Here is a 23,250-nt window from a genome sequence, read left to right as displayed (position 1 = left end):
CACAAGGAGCAATGAGATTTTTTACCTGTGGTCCTCAGCTCCTGCATCTGTTTTTTAAAGAGTTGTCCCCCCTGAAATGCCACTAAAATAAGTATTATATATTTGTTGATTACCTGTAAATTCATGGGGCACAATTGTGAATACACCATCGTTTGAACAGGACAACTTAGAAACACCCTATATGAATATGAAGCACAATTTCTACCAAAGAGGGTTTCAAATGGCTTCAATATACAATCTTACTATACTTTGACTGGTATTTGGAAGTGGATTCAATATTTATCAGATCTGAGCAAATATAATTTCTTCATCCAGATAAATGTTGATCCATTTTCAACAGTTTAAATGCCACGGGCAGGTGTGACTCTACTCAGAGACATGTTTTGAATGGTTGTCTACGCTTGATACGGCCCTGGAGAAATCGAAGACGTTTTATCCAAATATCTGTGTTGATCTTTGGCTGAATTTGGATGTAATACAAAGCAGGCAAGGCTATAGATGATTGAAATCTCTAATTCGTAGAGCAGCTCGGTCAAATGAGGTAACATTGCAGACCCCACCCTCCCATAGTCAAGTTAATCTATGACACACATTTTGTGTGTTTGTGAATTATAGCTCAATCAAAATATATCTCAGTAAGGCTTTTATATTAGCTTAATGTTATTCTGTGTTTCTTTAGCCCTTTTCCCCCTATGATAAACCAGGAAGCTTCAAATCTTTTCAGGATCTGTTTCCTGTGGATTAGCTCGTTTGCATGTGTAATGCAAAGCCACAGGGAGCTGTATACTCATACTGGCTGCTTCATTGAACAAAACGAGAGAGATTACAAAACAACACTCTTAGACCCGGTCCTTTTATAATGTGCAGATGAAATGGCTGTAAAGCAGAAGCTCGCCGCTCTCATCAGTGTCTTTTCATCCGTCCACTTCAGAGAAGAGTATTTCTGTGCAGTGTCTCCCGTTTCTATGGGAACTTTTGCCATCTTCAAGCACAACATAACGAATCTGCCGAAACACATTCAGGCTGTTTGGCAATACTCAGCAGTGAGGTTCAGCTGCTGGGGTTGTGACATGAGCAGATAATTGTGTCAGCTTGCCCATATCTCCAGCAGTTCTGTTTGGACAAGATGGCCTAAACCTGCTGAAGAATTTCCTTTGCGAAACAGTATGCAGTTGCAATACTGCATTGATATCACTCTCGTCAGCTTCCCTCTCAGCACATGACTAATCAGGAAATAGATTTGGTTCTGTGCTGAACAGCGCAGTGCACTTAATCAATTGAATGACGGGGATTGTCTTTGATTGTCAAAAGTTTCTATTCTTGGTGTTTGATCTGCACACAAGTGCACCTGGTTACAGAAAACTGATCTACACAAATGTGCTTTGGTTATTTAATGTAAAGACGTACACACAATGCTCAATACAGTTCCTTTAATAAACATTGGCAGGGAAATCTCTATTCATAGGACGTCATGTTTGGTTTTTAGTCCCAAACAGACAAAGCCCCAGGTGAGGAACTATGGTTAAAAAGCAAACAGGAGTCATTTTTGGTTGATTTCCTTTAAGAAGCTTTATTCATTTTATTCATAAAAAAGCTAAACACATTTACTTTTTATGAACAATTTATTTCAGCATGTATATCTGGAAAGCTTTATTTCTTGTCCCGATGCGATCCATAGTTTCTCTGCATCATGTACCAACCAACGCACATTCATATTTCTGCTTCTCAGCTCTTCCCCTGTGATTACGCTGTCAACATCACAGCTTCTGCTTTGGGATGGCGAGAACAGGTTGGCCACTTATTCTAAAAGAGGAACTTGGGCTTGATTGTCAGTTCAAATAAGGCCTTTAAATCACCAGCAGCAAAAGGCAGAGGAACACAAACCTGCCAGCCTGGGTTAATGATTCACGATCTCAGCACTAACTCTCAAGGACTCGAGACTCCTGGATTAGCGAGTTGTCCCGTTGATTAGTTTGCGCCAAGACACGATCAAATAGATTTCTTTCAGGACGAGTAGATTCTAGATTTCTATGGAGTTGCAGTCCTAAGCATTGGAACCGCGTTAAAATGTAAACAATGACTTGTTCAACTAACTTATTTCAAATGAAGGGTGCTTATACTTTTTCTGATGAAGTAAAAAACAAAAAAAGGAACAAACAAGCAAACAAAATAAATACTAACAAAAACAATCCTCCCTCCTACAATGGGTTGACACAATTATTATATTATTTTATTTCTTTCACCCAGACAAGGTTTATTACAAATATACACAACATTCAGACCAGACAGGCACACACACACACTATCATCCACATTCACCCAAGGACTATAAATATGAACTGTGAGTGAGTTAAAATCATTATGGTCTGTGCGTAAACTGTCAGATGGGGTTGTGGATTGCAGGAGACACACATTCCCAGCTGACTGAAACTGAGGCGGTTGTTCTCCAGCCATCTTTGTGACGGCATGAAATAGCAGCAGCGTCATGAGCAAGTATAAAAAAAGTCAGTGCGTGAATACAGCGGGTTCGGACACGCACTGCCATGTGGTCGGACTCGATTCCATTCCACTACGACATGAGGATTCGGACACGCTACAGAGACACCCCTTCCAGGCGGCGGACGCAGAACTGGGTGCGGAGGGGTCCTGTGCCGAGAGTGGAATGGAGGATTTGGGAGTGGGGGTTGTGGCGGTGGGGTTAGGCTCCCTCAGTCCTGGGGGTCCTGGCAGTGGTGGCAGTCCTGCATGTCCTCAGAGTAGTTCTCGATCTGGATGGTGGTGGTGTGGAAGTCAAACGTGTCCTGGAGGACCCGATTGGCCTCCTTCAGTACTTGCTGGCCCTCCGCACCTTCCTCTGTAAAGAGACAAGAAGGGAGAGAGGCCGGTGTAAGAAGCCCCCCGGCAGTGGAGTAGTGTCTGAGGGAGGGAAACAGAGACAACAGTACCAGGGACCACTGTCTTCACAGCTGCTGAGTCCCAATTAGTATAATCTCACCAAGTCCTGCTATTTCTTCTTGCCATGTTCCTTATTTCAGCTTTGTTTTTTGTACGGAGGCTGTGATGGGTGATCATTAAAATATACATATATATATTTTGGATTTTAGAGATCACTTATCCCGACTTACTCTTGGGACAAAATGCTCTCTGCTCAGCATCCTCTTGGCCTCAGAACTGTCTGCCTCCTCTCAAGCTGAGCTCAAGTCATAGTGCTGTCTCCCCCTGGTGGCTTACAGCTGGTAGTGCAACATGAGTGCCAGGGGTGAATACATTTATTACATATGTGCTTGAATGCACTAAAGCCACATTCGCAGCTCTAAAATCAAGCCACAGGTGATAATACCTCCTATTAAGTATTCTGAGGGTCTAGCATTTATTGTGAATGTGTAAAATTGTTTCATAGCAAATTCCTCCAATTAGGGAATGAAATATACAGCTGGAATAAACCAGTTAAATTGACAATGACACACAGGAACCAGGTCGTAGCACAGTATATGTTTAGTGTTTATTTCTGGTTGGTGTTTGTGCCTTTCAAGATGAAATCTACAGTGATAGTAGGACCACATACCTTTATTATTTTGCATACTGTACTGTATGTCAACAGTGAGATTATTTTGTGTTTTGCGGTGTAACGTAACAGTGATTTGACTGGCTCCTTGAGTGGCATGTGACCAGTACCAAAACAAAAGTCGTGAAGGAACAGTGTTCTCGGTGAGGAAAAGGAAAATGCAAACTCACTGAGTAACAACAACTTACAGAGACGAGAACAGAACGAATAAAAGACAAGGTAGATAAAACTAAAATGGGAAAATGTGACACAGAGCTGCGTGGGTTTCTGGGTTGTCCGTCACTGCGCTGATGGATACTCACTGATGGCGATGTGGACAGACAGCACCGGCTGGTTGATGGTGAGGGCCCAGATGTGCAGACTGTGCAGGGCCCGCACCCCGGGGATGGACAGCAGCGTGTCCTTCACGTGGTTGAAATCCATGCCTTTCGGGGTTCCTGATGAAAACAGGGCTTGGTCAGGAATGTGCCCATGCAGAAACATCACTTTATTAAACTATGCTCCTGATTACTTATGTATTTTTAGCACTTCTGTTATTTTACTGCTCCTCCTCCTATGTCCACCCCACCCCTTGGCACACACCAGGACTGAACTCTGTTACGTTTGCACTTGTTTGTTCTGTTGTACTGGGATGTGTGGTTGTTGTATTTTGTATCGATGGTATTAACTGCACTTTTGCTTTTATAAGGTTTCTTGTGAAAACTGTGAGTCGCCCTGGGAAAGAGCGTCGGAAAAGAAATAATTCATTCAAATAATAATCATAATAATAATTTGGACACATGGAATTGAGGGAGCAGCTTGCAGGAACCTGTTGATTTCCCCACATCAATTAAACTGAATTTTGTATTGACTTGTATTATTGCACTTTGGTAATGCACCCTGGATAAGGGTGTCTACAAGAGATGTATAATAATAAAAATAATACATTACAACAGTTCTTTCTGGTTTTGAGTTCAACTGAGCTCTTTCACGCATTTGAATGGTCTAGATTGGTACACTCAATAAATGCATTTGATTTCAAGATGGTACTGAAACAGGAGGGAGCAGGAAATAGTGCCACAGAAAAGACTGGTGAGGCCTGCATGGACAACTGACAAACAAATGGCTGAGAAATGCAAAGTATAATATACAGGTGGCAGGGCATCACTTTGGAAGGGTCATAGGGGTGGTAATTCATTTAAAAGAAGGTCAAACAATGCTGGGGTAAATTGTTAACATGAAGGAACACAATAGTGTTCAGAATAGTGTGTTAGTTGTGGCTGCCACACTAGACAAAACCCAGAGAAAGTTCAAAGCAGCTCAAGAAAAATAACCCCTGGTCTCCAATGAATGTGCTGCTAAAATGGGTTCGAGAAATGTGATCGGACTATAAGCATATAAAGTTTTCAGTCAGCAGCTTGAGTTTTTTGGATTAAGTCGCAGGTACGTTGTTTTCCAAGGGGAAATAGTCCAATCAGATTGCATCTTCTCAAACCACAGGCCACAGAGGGATCTCACCTTCCATGAGCACGCGCAGAACGTCCCGCAGGATGGTGAGCGTGGTGCCCAGGACAAGGATGGAGAACAGGAAAGTGCAGATTGGGTCGATGATCTTGTACTCTGGCTGCAAAGCAGAGAGGCAGAGTTAGAGCTAGAAAGGGGAGTTTTGTTCGTGGTTAAACTTTAAAAGTTAAACTTCAATTTGGTCGATTGTTGTGCTTGCGTGCTTTTAAAAATGCCTTTCACGTTTGTTGTAGATGCAGGGATACCCGTAATCCCCGCATAATTATGAAAAAAGCACATAAGCACAGATAAGTCTATCGGTGCCTCAGCACATCGCCCAGCAGGGCGTCACACTGCTTCAACCTGGACTGGGTCAAGTACGACTCTCTATGGTTATCATGTGGTGAACCAGACAAACCTGCTTTCAGGATAATTAAGGCAATCACAAAGTGCCAGTCAGTAGATTAATCCACCTTCAGAGTCTACAGCACACCGCAGGGCAGGGCTTGTTGTGGTTCTCCGCCTGTACGTCCCCACTGCAGCGGACGTGAGGAATGCCGGAACTCCAGGTTTATTAAATGCTAAACTGAAAACCTGAAATGGTCTTCAGGAAATGGAGTCGGATGAACTGAACTGCACTACACTTGTGAGGCTCTTGGTCATCACTGAACAAACCTTGGCACTGAGGCCCAGCTTAAGTATAAATTACTTAGTCATGTGTGGTGTTGTTGGATAGTAAAAACATCGCTGTACCTTAAAGTAAATGACGTAGGCGGCCACCAGCACCCCCAGGCTCTGCAGCAGGTCCCCGATCACGTGGATGAAGGCGGCTCGGACGCTGGGGTTCTGCTGGTGGCTGTGAGATGCATTGTGGGAATGTGGGGGACTGGCCGGCCCATGGCTGTGTCCGTGAGGGTGGTGGGACTGGTGCAGAGTGAATCCCATTCTGCAGATGAGAGGGACATTTGTTACAGAACACCAAGATCCATTTTCACATCAACGTCACACACTTTATCTTTAATCACCGGCCTCTGTTTCAGGACCACAGCTCCCCTTTCTCTAATATGGGTCCATGCTCTGAAAGGCAGGTTAAACAATACAAAAAGCATCTAATGTTTGCCAACTTGGTCTGTATGTTCATTATATAGGAGCATTCATAATTTACACTTGTGGGGCAATTGTGGGCTTCCTGAGGAAATCAACTCACAATAGTGTGTGGAGAAACTTTAAGTAAGGAGATAGGAGTGTTTCCTTCTTATTTCTGTCCATTTGTTACTGATTTAGTGCCATTTTCACACTGCAGCTCTGTGTTGTCCCTATGTTGGGGTGCAGAACCGCAGCAGGATGGAAGAGGAGCCACTACTTACATGACATTGACTGCCACTGCGCAGCCGGACGTGATCAGCATGATGCCGCCCTCGATATGAAAGTCATTGGATCGTATCCTCTCCACAGCCAGATACACCAGCACCCCAGTCACCACCCAGATGGACAGCACCGATACCAGTGCGCCCAGGATCTCTGCCGGGGCACAAAGCACTGTGAGGACTCAGACATTTAGCAGCACTCCCAGAGGAAATGGAGTTGTTCATGGATTCCCTTTCAACAGTGTGTCGTTTCTTCCAAATGCACTCCATCCCATTTTCACTCTACTATTTCTCTCCCATATGTGTATATATATTGAAGAGATAATAAAAAATGGCTACAATGCTTCCTATCTTTCAATTCAGCTCCAGTTAATCCCAGTTTCAGCTAACAGAGCTCTGCTAATTCTGCCCTCAACCCGTTATACAACAGGTCCTCCTCTGTGGAACTCCTAGTAGGTTACCAATTAAGGATGCACATACACTCACCTAAAGGATTATTAGGAACACCATACTAATACTGTGTTTAACCCCCTTTCGCCTTCAGAACTGCCTTAATTCTACATGGCATTGATTCAACAAGGTGCTGAAAGCATTCTTTAGAAATGTTGGCCCATATTGATAGGATAGCATCTTGCAGTTGATGGAGATTTGTGGGATGCACATCCAGGGCACGAAGCTCCCGTTCCAGCACATCCCAAAGATGCTATTGGGTTGAGATCTGGTGACTGTGGGGGCCAGTTTAGTACAGTGAACTCATTGTCATGTTCAAGAAACCAATTTGAAATGATTCGACCTTTGTGACATGGTGCATTATCCTGCTGGAAGTAGCCATCAGAGGATGGGTACATGGTGGTCATAAAGGGATGGACATGGTCAGAAACAATGCTCAGGTAGGCCGTGGCATTTAAACGATGCCCAATTGGCACTAAGGGGCCTAAAGTGTGCCAAGAAAACATCCCCCACACCATTACACCACCACCACCAGCCTGCACAGTGGTAACAAGGCATGATGGATCCATGTTCTCATTCTGTTTACGCCAAATTCTGACTCATCAGACCAGGCAACATTTTTCCAGTCTTCAACTGTCCAATTTTGGTGAGCTTGTGCAAATTGTAGCCTCTTTTTCCTATTTGTAGTGGAGATGAGTGGTACCCGATGGGGTCTTCTGCTGTTGTAGCCCATCCACCTCAAGGTTGTACGTGTTGTGGCTTCACAAATGCTTTGCTGCATACCTCGGTTGTAACGAGTGGTTATTTCAGTCAAAGTTGCTCTTCTATCAGCTTGAATCAGTCGGCCCATTCTCCTCTGACCTCTAGCATCAACAAGGCATTTTCGCCCACAGGACTGCCGCATACTGGATGTTTTTCCCTTTTCACACCATTCTTTGTAAACCCTAGAAATGGTTGTGCTTGAAAATCCCAGTAATTGAGCAGATTGTGAAATACTCAGACCGGCCCGTCTGGCATCAACAACCATGCCACGCTCAAAATTGCTTAAATCACCTTTCTTTCCCATTCAGACATTCAGTTTGGAGTTCAGGAGATTGTCTTGACCAGGACCACACCCCTAAATGCATTGAAGCAACTGCCATGTGATTGGTTGGTTAGATAATTGCATTAATGAGAAATTGAACAGCTGTTCCTAATAATCCTTTAGGTGAGTGTATATGGGTGGAAATTACACTGGACCAATAAGCACTCTGTCTTGGCAAAAAGCACAATTCCTCAAATTCCACATTCCTAATCACTGAACCAGCAGATTTAAATGAGGAGATTTTGGAAACCCAGCACTTGCTAGAGGGTTAGTGATAATATCTAAATCCATTCCTTCCTGTTAAAATAACAAACACCTCAATTAAAGAGTTCAGTGAACTATTATCAACTTGGCTGGAATGAGAGACAGTGGAAACAGCACAGCTGGACTGGATTGAGGGGATCTGAACGTGCACTGTTTCAGGTTCTACCACTACTGTGAAAGGGACAGTAGGGACTTTGCCTCGAGAGACACAGACCACCTGGTAATGACCTGGTCTGGGCTCAGGTCCCTGGGTGACCCCGCGTTTTGCTCCGCTCACCTGCGCGATGCCAGCCGAAGTTCATGGTCTTGGTGGCGGGCCGCGATGCCATCCACAGGGAGAACAGGCTGATCATCATGCTAGCGAAGTCTGTCAGTAAGTGGGCAGCGTCCGTCATGATGGCCAGACTGTGAGCCAGGTACCCCCCTACACACAGGCAGAGAGATCAATACTGGCAATCAGGAGACAGTCACATCGGAAAGCGGCACTTTTAGCAGGTCTGGCACCGCTGTGTGGGGAGTCACTCCCTGCTATGTTTTTCTCACTCTAGTAAGTCAGCTGATGACGCAGCCCAGACCTGAGCCAAGACCCAGTCCTTACCCACAACCTCCCCGATGATGAAGACCAGGCACACTGCCGACGCCACGTACAGCTGGAGGCGGGCCCTGCGCTTCTCCCGCTCACCGCGGTTGGCTTCTCCCGACTTTGAGTGGCAGTGCTGTCGCTGCTGTCCCTGCATCTCCACGGAGCTGAGGTCTGGGGGGCAGCAGCTGTGGGCGAGACAGAGAGAGAGGGGCTGTAAGTCACAGTAGATTAAAGGCACTGTTGGAGAACTCCAGTGAATTGTGTAAGTTAAGGCCAAAGAAACCAAAAGCAATTTCACAAAAATGTGTGGAAATAAACAACACACCTCTGCTGTACTGCTGTGCTCCCTTATCAAAGTGTGCCAGTGCCCCGGCAGTGCTATCCGGAGTCTACTGTGCATGCTGTAGCAGGCAGGTAACAAGATCCTGTGATGTAATCAGTAGGTGACATTCTTCCCTCAGTGTGTGTCTGTGTGTGTTTGTGTGTGTGTGTGTGTGTGGGCTGTACAGGTAACACAGGAACAAAGGTAAAGAAAAGATAAATGAGTTGTGTTTGTTGTCACTTGACTTAATCAGTCTGGGGACATTTGAAGAAAGAACACGCACAGATTTTGCAGTGGAGCACAAACATTAGTGAAAGTGGCCGCCAGCCAGTGTACAGCAATAGGACCATGTCTGCACACAAAATACACCACCGGAGGCATTATATTCACAGTTTTATTTTTTCTCACGTATTTGGAAATGAAGTATGGTAATTGTATTATAAGTGACGGTGCCCCTGGGTCTACACGTCCCTGACCAAATAGTAAAACTTATTTAAAGACTCAGAGCGCAGATTTTACTACCACATGACGAAAGATACGGAAAGAATGCGTGTATTCGTACATTGCGACTTAAAGGTTTTCAGCATCTCATTACCTACTAAAGATGTAATCTAGTGTTTGTGATGGGGGCCCGTAAGCCTCCCCATGCTGCTGGTGTTTAGTGGGTCAATGGTACTTTTAACATTCAACCCTGAAAGAGTGATTGATGTGTCGTGTGTATAACAGAAACGCTTCTATTAGAAGTCGTTATCTCGCCATGCTCTGTGACTCGGGCACCATGTAACCTGTTTGATAGATATTTGCAACAAGAAACAAGCTCACCATTCAGAAAAACACACAATCCCTGTACCGGGACTCACCTGGCAATAACGGTTCTGCTGGTCCGATGCTCCGTCAGCAGACTGGTTTTCTCATCCACGTTATCCATTGCGGGTGGAGGTGTATTATTGAAAGTGTAGAGCAGAGTTTCCTGGATCACAAAATATTTTTCTGAGTGGGGCACGACGCAAATTGCTGGTAAAATCAACAAGGAAATACTGTTTATTTGGTTAAAGTATCAACAAGGAAAGGTGCGTTTATTGAACCCGTCTCTGAGAGGATTAGCAGGCAACTCTCCCCATGTGCAACCCTCTTTATCTCGCCCTGTTCAGGACCGTGTGAACTTTCTCCTCCCGGAGTCGTGTGCAAACATCCCCCCTTCTACTGTCCTGCCTTCCTGCCGTCCTGCCTTTGTGTCTTTCTTGCTTAAACACCCGCACAACATTGTTAAATCATGTTTAGTATTGAGAAGACCACAACCCGGTGCTTCAATCATATTTGGTGGATTATTAAAAAAACAAACAAATGCAGGAGTGCGGTTTGGACGCTAAAGGTGGAAACAAACGCAGAAAGTAATCAAACGCATGGGTTCCTCTGCGCCCGTGTCCAGTGCTGCTCCCGTGATCTGTGTCGACGCAACTGAGCGCATTTCAGCATCAGGCTTGTGCTGAAGTTTGAGTTACAAAAGAAAACTGGCTGCCATTAGTTGGCAGTTATGATGGAAAATCCCCAAGTGTTTCGAAGTTAAGGGCTCCAGTCCAAACCTCGGCTCTGTGGATGGGGCAGTATGACATTGTGTGAATTATAATCACGTGTCCACTGTACATATCCCCGGCAATACAGCGCACTTAAATAGGACGGTATATGTGTGCAGGGACAGGGTCCGTGTGTTTTGAGCGCCATGTCTTTGTTAGATAAGAGATCCTCTACGTCCCCTGTGTCGCACAGATGGAGACGTGCGTTTCGAGAATGACAACTATTCACTGAATGAGATAAGCGACTCCTGCAGAGCACCCCTGGGAGAAACTGATCGCACCATTTGGGCCACAGCTGCTCAACATCATTCAGTAGCTGAACCCTGGGAACTGGGTAGGATAGTGAGGTACTGTGTACCATCTGTGTACCATTTAGCCGGATATGGGGACTCAGACACTTAATACATAAGTAGCTTATTATTATTATGTTTTATTTTATTTAATTTTTTGGGCAAAAGGGGCCATTATCCTCAGCCAGTTTATGGCAAGCAATTATTTCGTAAAATGAGTTGTGCTCAGTGCAAAAATACCCGTTATAGTCGTGTGAATAAAGTCATGTACTGTGAAAGTTGTGAAACAGGATACATATCGGTAGATAAATATATATATAAATATCACAAAGGAAAGGCTTAAACATATATATATATATATATATATATATATATAGGCTTGCAGAGAATGTTTAAGGAAGGTATTTACCTTTTTAGCTTCTCTCATTTACTTAACTTGAGCCAATACACCCAATTGTATGTTTACTTTCTAAAATTACTTATTTAAGTGTAGTGCTAAATGTATTCAACACTACCCCTTTTTTATAGCACACTCTCCCCATTCTGCAATTAATATAATTTTCATATGCGTTGTTTAGCTTATTGTTGAGAAATTTTACTCAGTTTAATTTGGTCTTTGTCACTGACCAGACTGGGCACAAAAACTTTTTGGATGTTCAACTAATTATTTATAGCAATGCAATTTTATTTTGTTTTCTTGTGGTGTTGGGTCTCTTTCAATGTCCAGCTAGACAAACATACGTGTCAGTTTAGAGAATATGTTTCATGCCACAAGTCTTCTCACACAATTTCCTGTTGAGTTCTCAGAAGCTGTTTTATGTTAATTTCCCTCATGTTGTTGTCGATGCGAACAGTCAAAAGCCTCTGAAGAGGTTCTTCTGTACATCAGTGTCCAAAAACATTCGGACTTAAAAAAGAAATGCTCTTTATCTTAGACCAAACCTCACCTTGGTGCTAGTAAATACTTTGAAAAGCAGCAAGAAGTGAACTGCATACGCTATTATAGCCAGCTCTGATCCTAGATCTCCAGCCCAGCTCTCAAATACATCATCATGCTCTTTTTGCTTAATTAACACCCTTTTTGTAGGTCTCTAGAGAAACTCACAGCTTCAGGACTGGGGCTGCAGAAGCAGGGTTATAGAAATCTCCCCCCCAGTGGACACATCAAATCATCCCTCTCTTCATTGCAGCACATGTGAAAGCCTGAGCCGCCCAACAGGAAATGGTTTCATCACTGCCTGTTATGTCTGTTGCTGTTTCCACACATCTTTCACAATGAAAGGCATTTCTTTCAAATTCTGATTTTGCAGGTTTCTCTGTGCCATTGTGGTAATGGAGCACACCACCCTTTTGACCATTGTTTCCCTCAGGGCTCTGCAATCCATTGTTCAAACACAGCCAACCCCTCCTTATCAATAGTCACAATTCTCACCTGAATCACAGGCCCACCACAGCTCTCCCACCAGTAAAACATTAACTCAGCAGGATTGAATTGCTTGTTTGTAAAGAACAAATAGGAATTTCCCATTTAGCTCAAGGTTCAAAATAAGAAAACAGAGTCATATTTGAAAACATGAAATCAACACTTTAATATCATTGTGCATTGATCACAAAATTCAGTTTAGCAGTGTATTCTGCACAATATCCCTGAACGTGTCTCGTATGCGTGGCAAGCGTCTCACAAACGTATCAACAAACTATCACTACGGTGCCTCACCCCTACAGCCAACTGAATTCAATCAGCACTTCTCCCCCATCCTTCAAGCGTTGCAATTTCCTCTCTGTGGTTTTCAAACACAAAACATACATGGCAGTGCGTGTCAGTGAATGTTCAGTCATGCTCATAACATAACATTTCTTTCTCCAGTTTGCACCCCCTCCCAAAAAAGTTCTCTATGACATCATGTACAAAAAAAGTCATATATAAAATGTACAAAATGATTGCTTTTGTACCCGTACAAAAAGAGTCAGTTTCAGGAGTGAATTCATGATGGGGGGTAAACAAAGACATCCCGATTTTACTGCGTCCGCACAAGAGTTTCACAACACCAGCCACAGGTGGTGCTGTCGACCAGGAAGCTCCTGTTTTTTGTTACCTTTTCTAAAGAGAATTATCTTTAAGGGATCATTTCTGAGCTGCGTTCGAGTCACAGAGGACAGTTCAGAGGATTGTTGTGATATCCATTCGATTCTACACTAAGGTAGACTGCTCTGGAGACTCACAGGCTCACTCTGCTTTGTAGCCATCTATACCTGAGACCGAGTGAAATAACCCACTTGAAATTGGACATTTGACCACAACTTTGTAGTCTATAAAAAAGTTTGAACATCAAAGATCTCACTACTGACATTCTCAAATACATTTCACCAATGCCTCGCTCTGCTGGCATACTTAATACACCAGCTGACAGAAGCATTGTTCTCCTCTCTACAACCGTCCCCAGTGTTGTGTCTCCCCTGCCATCGAAGCTTACAAACTGGGACTTTCGATGGTCAGTTCATCTTCATGTCATTCAGATTTTCAACTGGAAATGATTCCATAACCAAGTTGTTGTCATTGTCATTGTCGTTGTTGTGTTTTTTGTTTCCCGGAAAAGAACACACTATTGTAGTGTTTGCCTTTAAAATCCATGGATACAAATGTCATTAAACTTGTTCATGTGCTTTAAGAATGGTTAGGCATTTTTTTCATTGTCGACTCCACTACACACAGTCCCTTGAATACCACAATGCTTTCTGTGGTCCGAAAACAGTACAACTTTCCCAAATTTAACCTGAAGGCAGATCAAACTTGGTCCAGCTCCACTCCTCCGTCAGGCTGCTGCAGGGGCTTGTGGGTATCCTGTGGTGAATTGCACAGCAAGAGACAGGACACCCAGGTCTCTCCCTGGTTGCTCTTCACTGTTCAGAGTTTGAAGGATCAAATGAGTAGATTGTAAGTTCTCTGTAAAAAGTATCAAATCAATGTGTGCTCTTGTTATTTCACAAGCACAGACAGTCACCGGGCAAGAGGCTGCGGCCGAGAAACAAACCGGAAAAAGGCGAAGAAAGAGCTACGGAAGACACAAAAAAGATACCTGGAAACTTTGGTCTGGCACAGCTCGAGTTACCCGGCTCCTTGTGAAACATTTCAGAAAGTCTCCTAAGGTCAGAGTCAGTAAAATCAGAGTCATTCCCCTACCCCCCCCACCACCTTGCTCCTGTCCCTCACGGTCACACCTTCTGATGTCAACCGGCGAGAGTCCTCCTCGTCCAATCATTGTCCTCTTCCAAAGTCATCGTGCACGTTCAGGCGTTTCTTGGAAACACCTTCGTCGTTGTTAATCCTGGAAATCCCCCCGACAAAATCACTGCTGACCTGAGAGCAGAGAGAGAGTAAACCTAGCAACTGAACGCCTAATACAAAGCAGGAGGTTAGAAGCTATGACAGAGAGAAAAATGAATAGATGAGGTAGACATTTAGGCATTGTCTGACTCCATGCTGGGTCGAGCCATACTGCTCCTTGCCTTGGTTTCAAGTTGGTAACTCAGTACATTGATCCTGAATACGAATGCTGGTTTTGCCTTTGTGGAAATAGTTTAATCTTACCTTCCGGTGGTTCCTCTGCGGTCTCCTCTCCTTCTTCCTCTTCCTGCTCCTCTTCGTCATAGTCCTCATCATCTTCTGTAAAGCAAGAGGAGGCTCTTATAGAGGTGGGGGGGGGCAGGGAGCGGGACCTGTTAGTGCGGAGGGCCTGGGGGGGGCAGTACAGGGGCCACTCTGGCACTGTATCGCATTCAGATCCACTGCAAGACTAAAGCCAAACTGACCGCCCCACTAAATGAAAACTGCTCTCAGTGGCAGCTTCATTTCTCATCAATCAGCTCAATTCTGTCTTTCTTCTACTGTGAAGTGCAGGGTTGTAGTTCGCTATTGGCGGGGGGGGGTGGGTGGGTGTCACAGTACAGGTATACCCTGCAGAGCCATTTTAACACTGATGTAACGGGAGATGCGTTCCTGACAGCGCTGTTTCACCCATGAATGATAAATGAGGGCTACAGTATAGCTAAACAAAGTATTTATTTATAAAATCAACACAATAAAACATTAAAGAAGGGAGCGAGACATAATTAAATGATCTGATACAAAACCATTCAACATTAAGGGGGCGAGAATGAAAAACTAAAATAAGAAAGTGAGCCAACAAATGAAACAACCACAGTCAGCAATAAAGCACGTTCAGTTTTCTAAAAGTTGGTCTTGTTCGCTCACTTGCTGTCTGAATCGCAGCCTCTTGTCTCCAGACTCAAGGTCCTACAGGGAAAAGTAAGAGTCTTTTCAAAGTGGGCCCATCCTGACAACGTCCAATTGTCCGAACCCACCACCCTACATACAAATATATTCTTAGTTTAACTTTATCAACTGCTCTTTTGACCCAACAGTGTGGCTCAACACACTGGATGCGACTACGAAACAAATTACACAGGAGGGAGAAAAGTGCTGATTGGCTGAACAAAAGCTGAATTTGTGTAAGTAGTTTTCATTGGCTGAGCAAGATTCCAGGGAAACAGCGTTATAATGAATCAGTGTTATCCGGAGCAGCGCCAAATGAGGTTTGCCTGTACCAATTGAGACTGGCAGCTTGTTTCACCTAGTCCTGTGAGATTTAAGTGAGCAATACGTGGTGAGCAATTGACAAGGCCAGTTTAAAATTATATTGGATACATATATGTAAATATTTGTTAGGTGTGAATGAGATGTTTAATGTGCGCCACACAGCCCACCTGTTCCAAATTCCATAGACCTAAGCATGGCCTCCACGTGTTCAGTGCTGAGCACAAAATGATCCATGTTCTCAAAGCCGGGCTCCGTCCTCTCCATCTGAGTGAGTCTGGAACTGTCTGCCATCCTGAACGGGGAGAAGAGAAACACAAAAAGAGACGTAGGCTTGGATGAGTAACAGAAACGCACACACACACACAATGCAGCACTGACAGAATAACTCTCGGAACTTTGTAACTTTGTAGCCCAAGTTCACAAAATAGAAGAAGAAAAAGAAAAGGTTTAGGAAGGGAAGTTTTGTGGACCTAAGGCTTAAAAAATCACTTTCATTCAGCTTGGATGACAAGACAGACAAACAGAACTTACTCTTTCAGGAGCTGCTTAGCATTCTGTCCAGGGGTCACAAGTTGTGAGCAGAGAGGGAGGAGAGAAAAGAAAATCAGTCCCGAGGAGTTTTGAAACAGGACAGAAGTGTAAAACTAACTACAAATGAAACCCAACATCTGAAAGACTCCAGACTTCTGTCTCCGATCCACACTATACTAATCGGTCTCTTAGTCTTATCTTAACTTCATTGCCATCTTTTAAGACCTGCCACCCGCTTTCAGAGAAAGGGGAGCCAACCTCGTTCTTCTCTGAATAAAGCTACCCTCTAAACCCGACCAACGTCACGCTCTCCAGCCCCACCAATGCGCTCGTCCCTGCGCCCGTACCAGGAGGAAGGTGGCGACGGTGGGCTCGTCCATCGAGTGGATGGCCGTCTCCACCAGCTTGGAGCTGCCCTCCAGCTGCTCCTTGTACTGCTGCACCAGGGAGCGCACGTAGCCCATCTTGTCCTCCTGCTCCTGCGTGATCTTCTCCAGCATCTCGCCCTTCTTCTCCTCCAGGATGGCATAGAGCAGGTCGAAGCGTTCGCTCAGGTTCTGCTTCTGCCGCTGGCTGTTCTCCTGCAAAGGGGTCAGGGTACAGAGGCACCACAGAGGTATGCTTAGGAAATGTTCATAAGAGCCACACCATACTCTACCGACTTTGGCCAGCCATAGTTTCACAGTGGTCGAGCACAGTGAAGCCCAGTGAAGGCACAGTAAAACCCCAGCATTGCGCAGTAAAAGCAATAAAAGCAACTAAATTTAAGATGCAGAAGAAAAACACGAATACTAGACCACCTGGAAAAAGTTATGGGGCAAGTAAATGTGGCTCATTGGTAACATAAGCCAGGTGTTCCTACGATTCAGGCATTAACCCTTTGACTGCAGTTCCTCACCTCAATGGTTCGGCACGTGTCCTCCAACTGAGTCATGATAGCCTGGATTCTGTCATTGCCGGCCACCAGTGTAGCAATCCCATCACCGAGCTCCGTCTGCCAGGGAAGGGGACCGTGTGAGTTCACCAGGGTCCTGCCAGAGCGGCCCACAGCGCATCGCACACTTAATGCCCCAGTGATTCGAAATAAGCAAAGAGGGCTGAGGGCTTCACCCATGCGGTTTAGTTTTATAACTGGTATCGTGTTGTGTGTGTTATCCATACTTTGTGGTTATGCACTGACTAATTGAGATCATGCTTCTTGAGCCTGGAGGACTGAAATACAGGTCAGAATATGAAATCACTCAAAAAGCAGAGCCCTAATCATAACACACTGATTACAGGGACAGTGCTAGCCCAGTGTCCACCTATGGCCAGTGAGACTCATAACTGGACCATTACAGCAACCGACCTCGCATTAAAGCAAACGCAGGGTTGAGAGCTGAGACTGACTGTGGGTTAGACCACAAAGACTGTGTCTCCATGTCAATGCATCAGCACCGAGCTCGGCTCCCCTCTGAGGTCTGTTTAATGCTAAATAAGCAGGCTGGGATAACGCAGGGCGCTGAGGGTGCAGTGGGTGGCTGCTGGGAGTGCCAGGGGGAATCGGAGCCACATGCGGCCTGCAGGGATCTGTGTGGGCCGTGGCTTTGTGAAAATTTAGCTCCTCTGAGAATAGCAGGTGGCGGAGGAGAGAGGAGCAGCCCATCTGGGGAGATCTTGGAAGTGCTGACTGCTCACATAGCTGCTGGGATGGGGCCGGGTTTGTAAACACAGCGCGATGGACACAGCATGCTGTATACAGTAGCACCCCCCTGACTTAAGTTACAGTCCCATTTAATACCTTTGACTCACAGACCACATTCGAGTCAAAACTCAATTCCAAGAGCTCAGACACAGAGGGTGGTATTACACCCTGCCTGGCCCACTCCTGACACTGCAATCTTACATTTCTTTCTTTTGTCTTTTGCATTCTTAGGCTGCATCCAATATGAAATTGTGTTTATAAAACTGTGTGACCATTAGAGTGTCCTGTGCAGCTAAAATGCCTGAAACACCTCCATTTAAACACCATTATTTAAATACTTTTGTGATATACATATATACACTAAGACACTAAAATGTGACCTGTGTGTTTACTCCTTATCTGGGTGTGAGAGCTTTTTATTATGTTGAGATAACAAGAGCATTACCAAATACTGAACAATGCTGTTTTTATCATGGCTTAAAATAATTATTAAACTATTATTTATTGAAAGTATGAACACCTAGTTTTGTTTCAGACATTCAGTTTCCTTTCTCACAGGAATGTCTTCCACGACAAATAAAACGAAAGCACGGAAGATCTGTCCTTTGTTACCAGGCGGTCATTAACACCCCCTTGTAGGAATCCATGAGATTCTCACCCCTGCTTTTTTCCGATAAAATATCTCCTCGAATGCAGACAGTTGTCACGCTGTCGCTCTCTAATTTTAACTCCAGCACCCAAGCCCCTCCGAGGAAGGTCACAGTGACCTCTGGGTATAAATATAGATGCCCAGCAGGCATTCCACGGCACTTGCAGAAGTGTGACAGATGCCTCCAACTGCCACTCGGGTCACTGCTAGCAAGAGGAGGCCTATCGTACCGATGCTGCATCCCACTGGCTGACAATGGGACCCGGCAACAAGTGAAACAAGTGAAACAACTATCCGGATATGGGGTGGTGGGGGGGTGCGCCTATAGCAAGCAAGAGTCATTCCAGCTCATTCCTCACCATTTAACTATTGAACATTTACCATTATTTTCAGAAAATCTGGGGAAATTACTGTGGAAAAGTGAATTTGACATGTCAACTGTGTGGCATACCACACTTCTTCAGCCGCTGTCCTCAGGCAGGGCAAAAGATTAAGGGGCAGTTTAAAAAGAAAACAAAAAACTGTGCAGCCAATCACGGTGAAGGAAAACCATTCCTTTTATTGTGGCTCCACCAATCACAGGGACCGGGGGGCTTCAGAGCAGGCCGGGGGGTTGCAAAGGAGCCTTACCTTCTGGCGCTGGTAGACGTTCTCCAGGGGCGACACCTCACAGGTCTTGTGAGCGCCGAACACTTTGCACATGGAGCAGGTGGGCACCTGGCAGGTCAGACAGTAAATGTTGATCTTCTCGTCCTCGTGCTCCACACACCTGGGCTGGTCCACCTTCTTCAGGGGCCTGGGGCTGCTTGACAAGGTCAGACAGGTTGGATGTGAGGTGAGGAGGCAGGCGTGCCATTTTGTGACTTATCCTTCTTAGTCAGATATTAAAAATGATAATTTTAGTCAGATATTCATCTTTTTCGGGGGGTTCGGGGGTCGGATTTTGCACAAGCAGCAGTAAGAGCCCTGTTCAGAACTGTACACAGAAGTGTCATATGGGTTTGGTTATTGAGTGCAGTTCTGTATTTAAACACAGCGGTAATGGCTGAGTTTCGGTGTCTCTCCATGCTGCTCTACAGCTGATCTGCAGGTTAAGCCAGCCTCCTCCTTTTAAGGCCCTGCTGTAAATATCCCCGAGCTGCGAGGGCCGCCGAGGAACATGACACTCTGTCACCTGCTGTCGCTGAGTCCCCCCCCCCGCCAGCCTCTGGCAGGGACAATTTATTTTTAATTAATAAAACCACCAGAAGGGCAGAGGGCAGCTCTCCTTGCCTCTTACACAATGAATATCCCTCACAGCTTGATCTGGGTGCCAAACTGGTACCGAACCTGGTGCCATGGCGTTTACTGTACGGTGACCCCCTCTCAGAGTCTCGCTAGCCAATAAAAACATAGCCAGAGCTCAGGTTTTATCAATCGCGGGTGTTTATCATGCTGTGAAAAACAGAGTGTTTCTCCATTTCGGGATCTACCCGTGTCGAGACTGAGCTCCCCCACTGCCCTGCCCCGGTGGCCCTCTGACCTGGTGCTCTCCTGTTTGTAGATGTCGATGATGTTCTCCACTAGCAGGTTCCTCTGCAGCCCGTACACGCCGTGGCGGTCCAGCACCACCTCATGGCGGCATGACGGGCACCGGAACCGGCCTCCTGAAATGTTGGTGCCACGGGACGTCCAGTAGGGGTTAGCAGCCTGGAATGACCCACAACCTGGAATCAGGAACTGGTCAACAGGAGCTACAGACATGCTTTGATGGTGGAGTCAAAGTGGCCCCTGCTGACAGTCACAGAGGCCTTCAGTTGGAGTGAAATCCACAATGGATGGTGTCTCTCAAGGACTGGAGTTGGATTGGCGAGGGCTACCGTGGTGCGCATGGTGACCAAAATAAACTCAACACACAAATGAACCTGAAATCTGAAAAACAAGCAAAGGATCTCTTAGCCAACTTCACCCCGAGAAACCCTGACTCAGGACCCTGCAAACTACAATACACCTTTCTGTTACGTAATCAGCCCCATATTTGTTGAAGGGAATCTACATAATACCACAAAAATACTTTTTGAACATCAGTTACTTAAAACTTGAATTCCCATGACTTGGTTGTTGACTTAACAGGGAGACGCGCAGAGACAGGGCCTTCTGTCACACTAAGCCGGCTGGTATCATTTACAATCCGATACATACAAGAAACGGTATTCTTATTTGGTAGGGGAAGTTGTGGAGCTTACTATAGATAACCATTGTCAGTGTGGGGACAATCTCTTGGCAACTCATAGTCATAGCTTGGGCTGTGCATTAAGTCCAAGTGCAGAAAATAAACCACTTCCTGGCTGCCCTCCATTGCTTATTTCATTCTTTCTAGTCCCGGCACATTTATCACCTTCCATTGATTTGATACAGACGTGATTTCAGCCTTTTTGTAAATCCAGATCACAAAAGATGTACCAATTTTTTCCTGCACTCCACAATATTAAAGGAAAACAAGTAATTTGATACAATATGACATATAACAGAACATCTGATCCCAGGCATGTTTCCTCCTAAGCTTTTGTGTCCACTGTCCTCTCATGAGTCCTTCACAGGAAGGTCTTGCTCACAAGGGCATCGAGTTTCCCCAGCGGATTTGTTTTTGGATCACAGGCTTCAGCTTGCGTCTCATTAACCACACTAGGTGTTTGAGAGAAGAGTAACATTCGATTAAATTCAATATGAGAGCACCTTCAATTCACTGTCAATTCAGTTTGAAAGCTGCAAGGTTGGTAGACAGGAGGGTAAGTTAAAACTCTCACTGCTGTGTCAGAAAGCAGGGTATTTTTCTCTGGTTCTGGCTTGCAGACGTTCTATGTGGCGGATAACACAACAGAGCAACACTAAAAGCAATATTTTTTTAAAAAACATCTTGCGAGTGAATCTGTCCAGGTTTCTCACTACGAAGCCCTGACATCTGACATTCCTTCTACACCACTGATCCATGGATAACTATATAAATCACTACCCCAGTTCTTAAATAGCAGATCATTTCATGCCTCATGTATTTCAGTAGACGAGTGAAAGCCATTTGATTTCTCTATCCCTCCGGAAACATAAAAGGAATAACAGAGAAGTCTAAATGCCTCATTAACGTCAGCTATCCTAATCTATATTGATTTGACGTAACGCATTAAGCCACTGTTCAGAGCTTTACTACCAATGGGTGCTACTGAAAATCCTAAAACAGTGACACCAGTTCATCACGTACAATAATCTTCAAAACACTGTGTGCTATTTAATGAAATTTAATGATGGTTAATGTTCTGTGTGTATCGAGGGGACAGCGGTGATTCAGTTCCCAGGATTTATGAAAGGACAGTGATAGGATAGATATAGTTTAGATTCCCCTGTACTTCTCCACTGAGGAGTCTGAAGTCACACTCTCTGATCAATCAATCAATCAATTAATCAATATTTAATAGGAACCAATTAATCCAAATTAATTGCCACATGACACTCCAGGAGATACAAGTCAGTGTATATTTGATTAGTAGTGAACCATTTGCGCAGAGAGGAGAGAATAAAGCCCAGAGGAGGAAACACAATCTCTGGAGCTGCCGGGCCTAGCACTGGCCTCCCCTCCAGGGCGTATTGAGCTGCTTACCTGAAACACGTCATTGGCACATTTCCGACACAGGTTGTGCTGGCAGGGCAAGATAACCACAGGCTTGGAGAAGATCTCCAGACAGATGGGGCAGATCAACTGCTTTTCCAGGTTCTCCATCCTGTTAGACTCCTGGATGATACTCGACTGGAAATCCATACCTTTGAAGTGGACTTTTAATGGTTTACAGACAAACAAATCTGTCTCTCTATATATATATACACACACACACACTCCCTTTTTTGTTATAATTCCTCTCTGTCCTTCGGTGTCACGACATCTGTGGTCAGTGTGGGTGAAATGCTGGTCTCTGCCCGTCACTATTCGTCATGCTATTTATACCCCCGAGCGCCGTCACACGATCCTCAGCCCAGATCCTGTGCATTCCAGGACCCCATCGGTCAGCCTACAAAAAGCAGCCCCCTATCTGTTCTTATCACATGCTGCACCGAGACACAGCCCCCTCCTAGACCCCTCTCTCCCCGTCTCTTAAAGGGGCCACCCCGCAGTGCACTCGTTTCTGCTGTCGCGTCGGTCCTGCTCGCTCTTCGGTGTGTGTTGGTAGTCAGCGCATGCGATTGCTTTAGCTTCGGCAGCTGCAATCCCAACAGAATTATGGAGAACTTACACTGCTCGATGGCTAAGGAATTGGACACAGAAGTCATCTGATTATTTGAGAGACACAAGTCAGTAAGAGCTGTGGTTCTCCAGCAGCAGGAGTCCTGGTGCCTGGCTTAGACAGATGTTTACCAGAAAAGCTAAACATTCATTACAAAAAAAGGTTTCCCTAAAAATTCTGTGAGACAGGGAAACCTTTTTTTGTAATGGATGTTTAGCTTTTCTGGTAAACATCTGTCTAAGCCAGGCACCAGGACTCCTGCTGCTGGAGAACCACAGCACTTACTGACTTGTGTCTCTCAAATAATCAGATGACTTCTGTAAGGAAATGAAGAGGGGATGTATTTGAGTGTTGAACAGACTCTACTGCACAATACGTCCACTGTCCTAAACTGCATCGTGCACTTGAAACACTGCCTCACTGTGGCCATCTCTCACTGGTGGGCAAATCCTCACTAAGCTTGGGAACGGCTGCCTTCTCGCCTCTGGCTCCGGTTGAGCATTCCCTGTTGTTAAGCTGAATGAAGAGGTGAGGAGGAAAAATAATAGCCTTCAGATG

The 23,250-nt window shown here is 45.0% G+C and overlaps 2 protein-coding genes across 4 annotated transcripts; both read right to left on the bottom strand.

The window, feature by feature from the left end:
• Positions 1-1,543: 1,543 nt before the first annotated feature.
• On the bottom strand, positions 1,544-10,723 carry LOC136763529 (proton-coupled zinc antiporter SLC30A2). The gene is made up of 8 exons (XM_066717588.1): positions 9,978-10,723; positions 8,811-8,980; positions 8,490-8,636; positions 6,415-6,568; positions 5,801-5,993; positions 5,063-5,168; positions 3,868-4,002; positions 1,544-2,854 (listed from the first exon to the last, which is right to left on the bottom strand). The coding sequence occupies exons 1-8, from the start codon at positions 10,043-10,045 to the stop codon at positions 2,709-2,711; spliced, it is 1,119 nt and encodes a 372-aa protein (XP_066573685.1). The 5' UTR covers positions 10,046-10,723; the 3' UTR covers positions 1,544-2,708.
• Positions 10,724-12,545: 1,822 nt separating this feature from the next.
• On the bottom strand, positions 12,546-22,781 carry LOC136763530 (E3 ubiquitin-protein ligase TRIM63). 3 transcript variants are annotated; one of them, XM_066717589.1, is made up of 9 exons: positions 22,074-22,526; positions 19,965-20,131; positions 19,073-19,247; positions 17,008-17,103; positions 16,457-16,690; positions 16,110-16,132; positions 15,746-15,870; positions 14,571-14,645; positions 12,546-14,339 (listed from the first exon to the last, which is right to left on the bottom strand). In XM_066717589.1, exons 1-9 carry the CDS (start codon positions 22,230-22,232, stop codon positions 14,329-14,331), a joined length of 1,065 nt encoding a protein of 354 aa, XP_066573686.1. In that variant the 5' UTR covers positions 22,233-22,526; the 3' UTR covers positions 12,546-14,328. The 3 variants fall into 3 exon arrangements, with proteins under 3 accessions (XP_066573686.1, XP_066573687.1, XP_066573688.1); XM_066717590.1 differs by having other exon boundaries at positions 19,073-19,244; positions 22,074-22,524; XM_066717591.1 differs by lacking the exons at positions 12,546-14,339; positions 14,571-14,645 and adding an exon at positions 15,023-15,275 and having other exon boundaries at positions 22,074-22,781.
• Positions 22,782-23,250: the final 469 nt, after the last annotated feature.

Source organism: Amia ocellicauda, chromosome 11, assembly GCF_036373705.1.
Source record: "Amia ocellicauda isolate fAmiCal2 chromosome 11, fAmiCal2.hap1, whole genome shotgun sequence".
Lineage (NCBI taxonomy): Eukaryota > Metazoa > Chordata > Actinopteri > Amiiformes > Amiidae > Amia > Amia ocellicauda.
Note: the sequence above shows the minus strand (reverse complement) of the source record. Positions and strands in the feature narration are given on the sequence as shown.

What these genes read in the sequence shown, in the direction of transcription:
- LOC136763529 (XM_066717588.1), bottom strand. Translation starts at nt 10,045, where the DNA reads ATGGATAACGTGGATGAGAAAACCAGTCTGCTGACGGAGCATCGGACC. An exon ending in CTTCGGCTGGCATCGCGCAG is followed by an intron (nt 6,569 to 8,489) that starts GTGAGCGGAGCA and finishes GTGCCCCGGCAG; the next exon opens with AGATCCTGGGCGCACTGGTA. An exon ending in CCTACGTCATTTACTTTAAG is followed by an intron (nt 5,169 to 5,800) that starts GTACAGCGATGT and finishes TCTGCTTTGCAG; the next exon opens with CCAGAGTACAAGATCATCGA.
- LOC136763530 (XM_066717589.1), bottom strand. Translation starts at nt 22,232, where the DNA reads ATGGATTTCCAGTCGAGTATCATCCAGGAGTCTAACAGGATGGAGAAC. An exon ending in GTGCCAATGACGTGTTTCAG is followed by an intron (nt 20,132 to 22,073) that starts GTAAGCAGCTCA and finishes GGGTCATTCCAG; the next exon opens with GCTGCTAACCCCTACTGGAC. An exon ending in GCTAAGCAGCTCCTGAAAGA is followed by an intron (nt 15,871 to 16,109) that starts GTAAGTTCTGTT and finishes CTCCCCGTTCAG; the next exon opens with GATGGCAGACAGTTCCAGAC.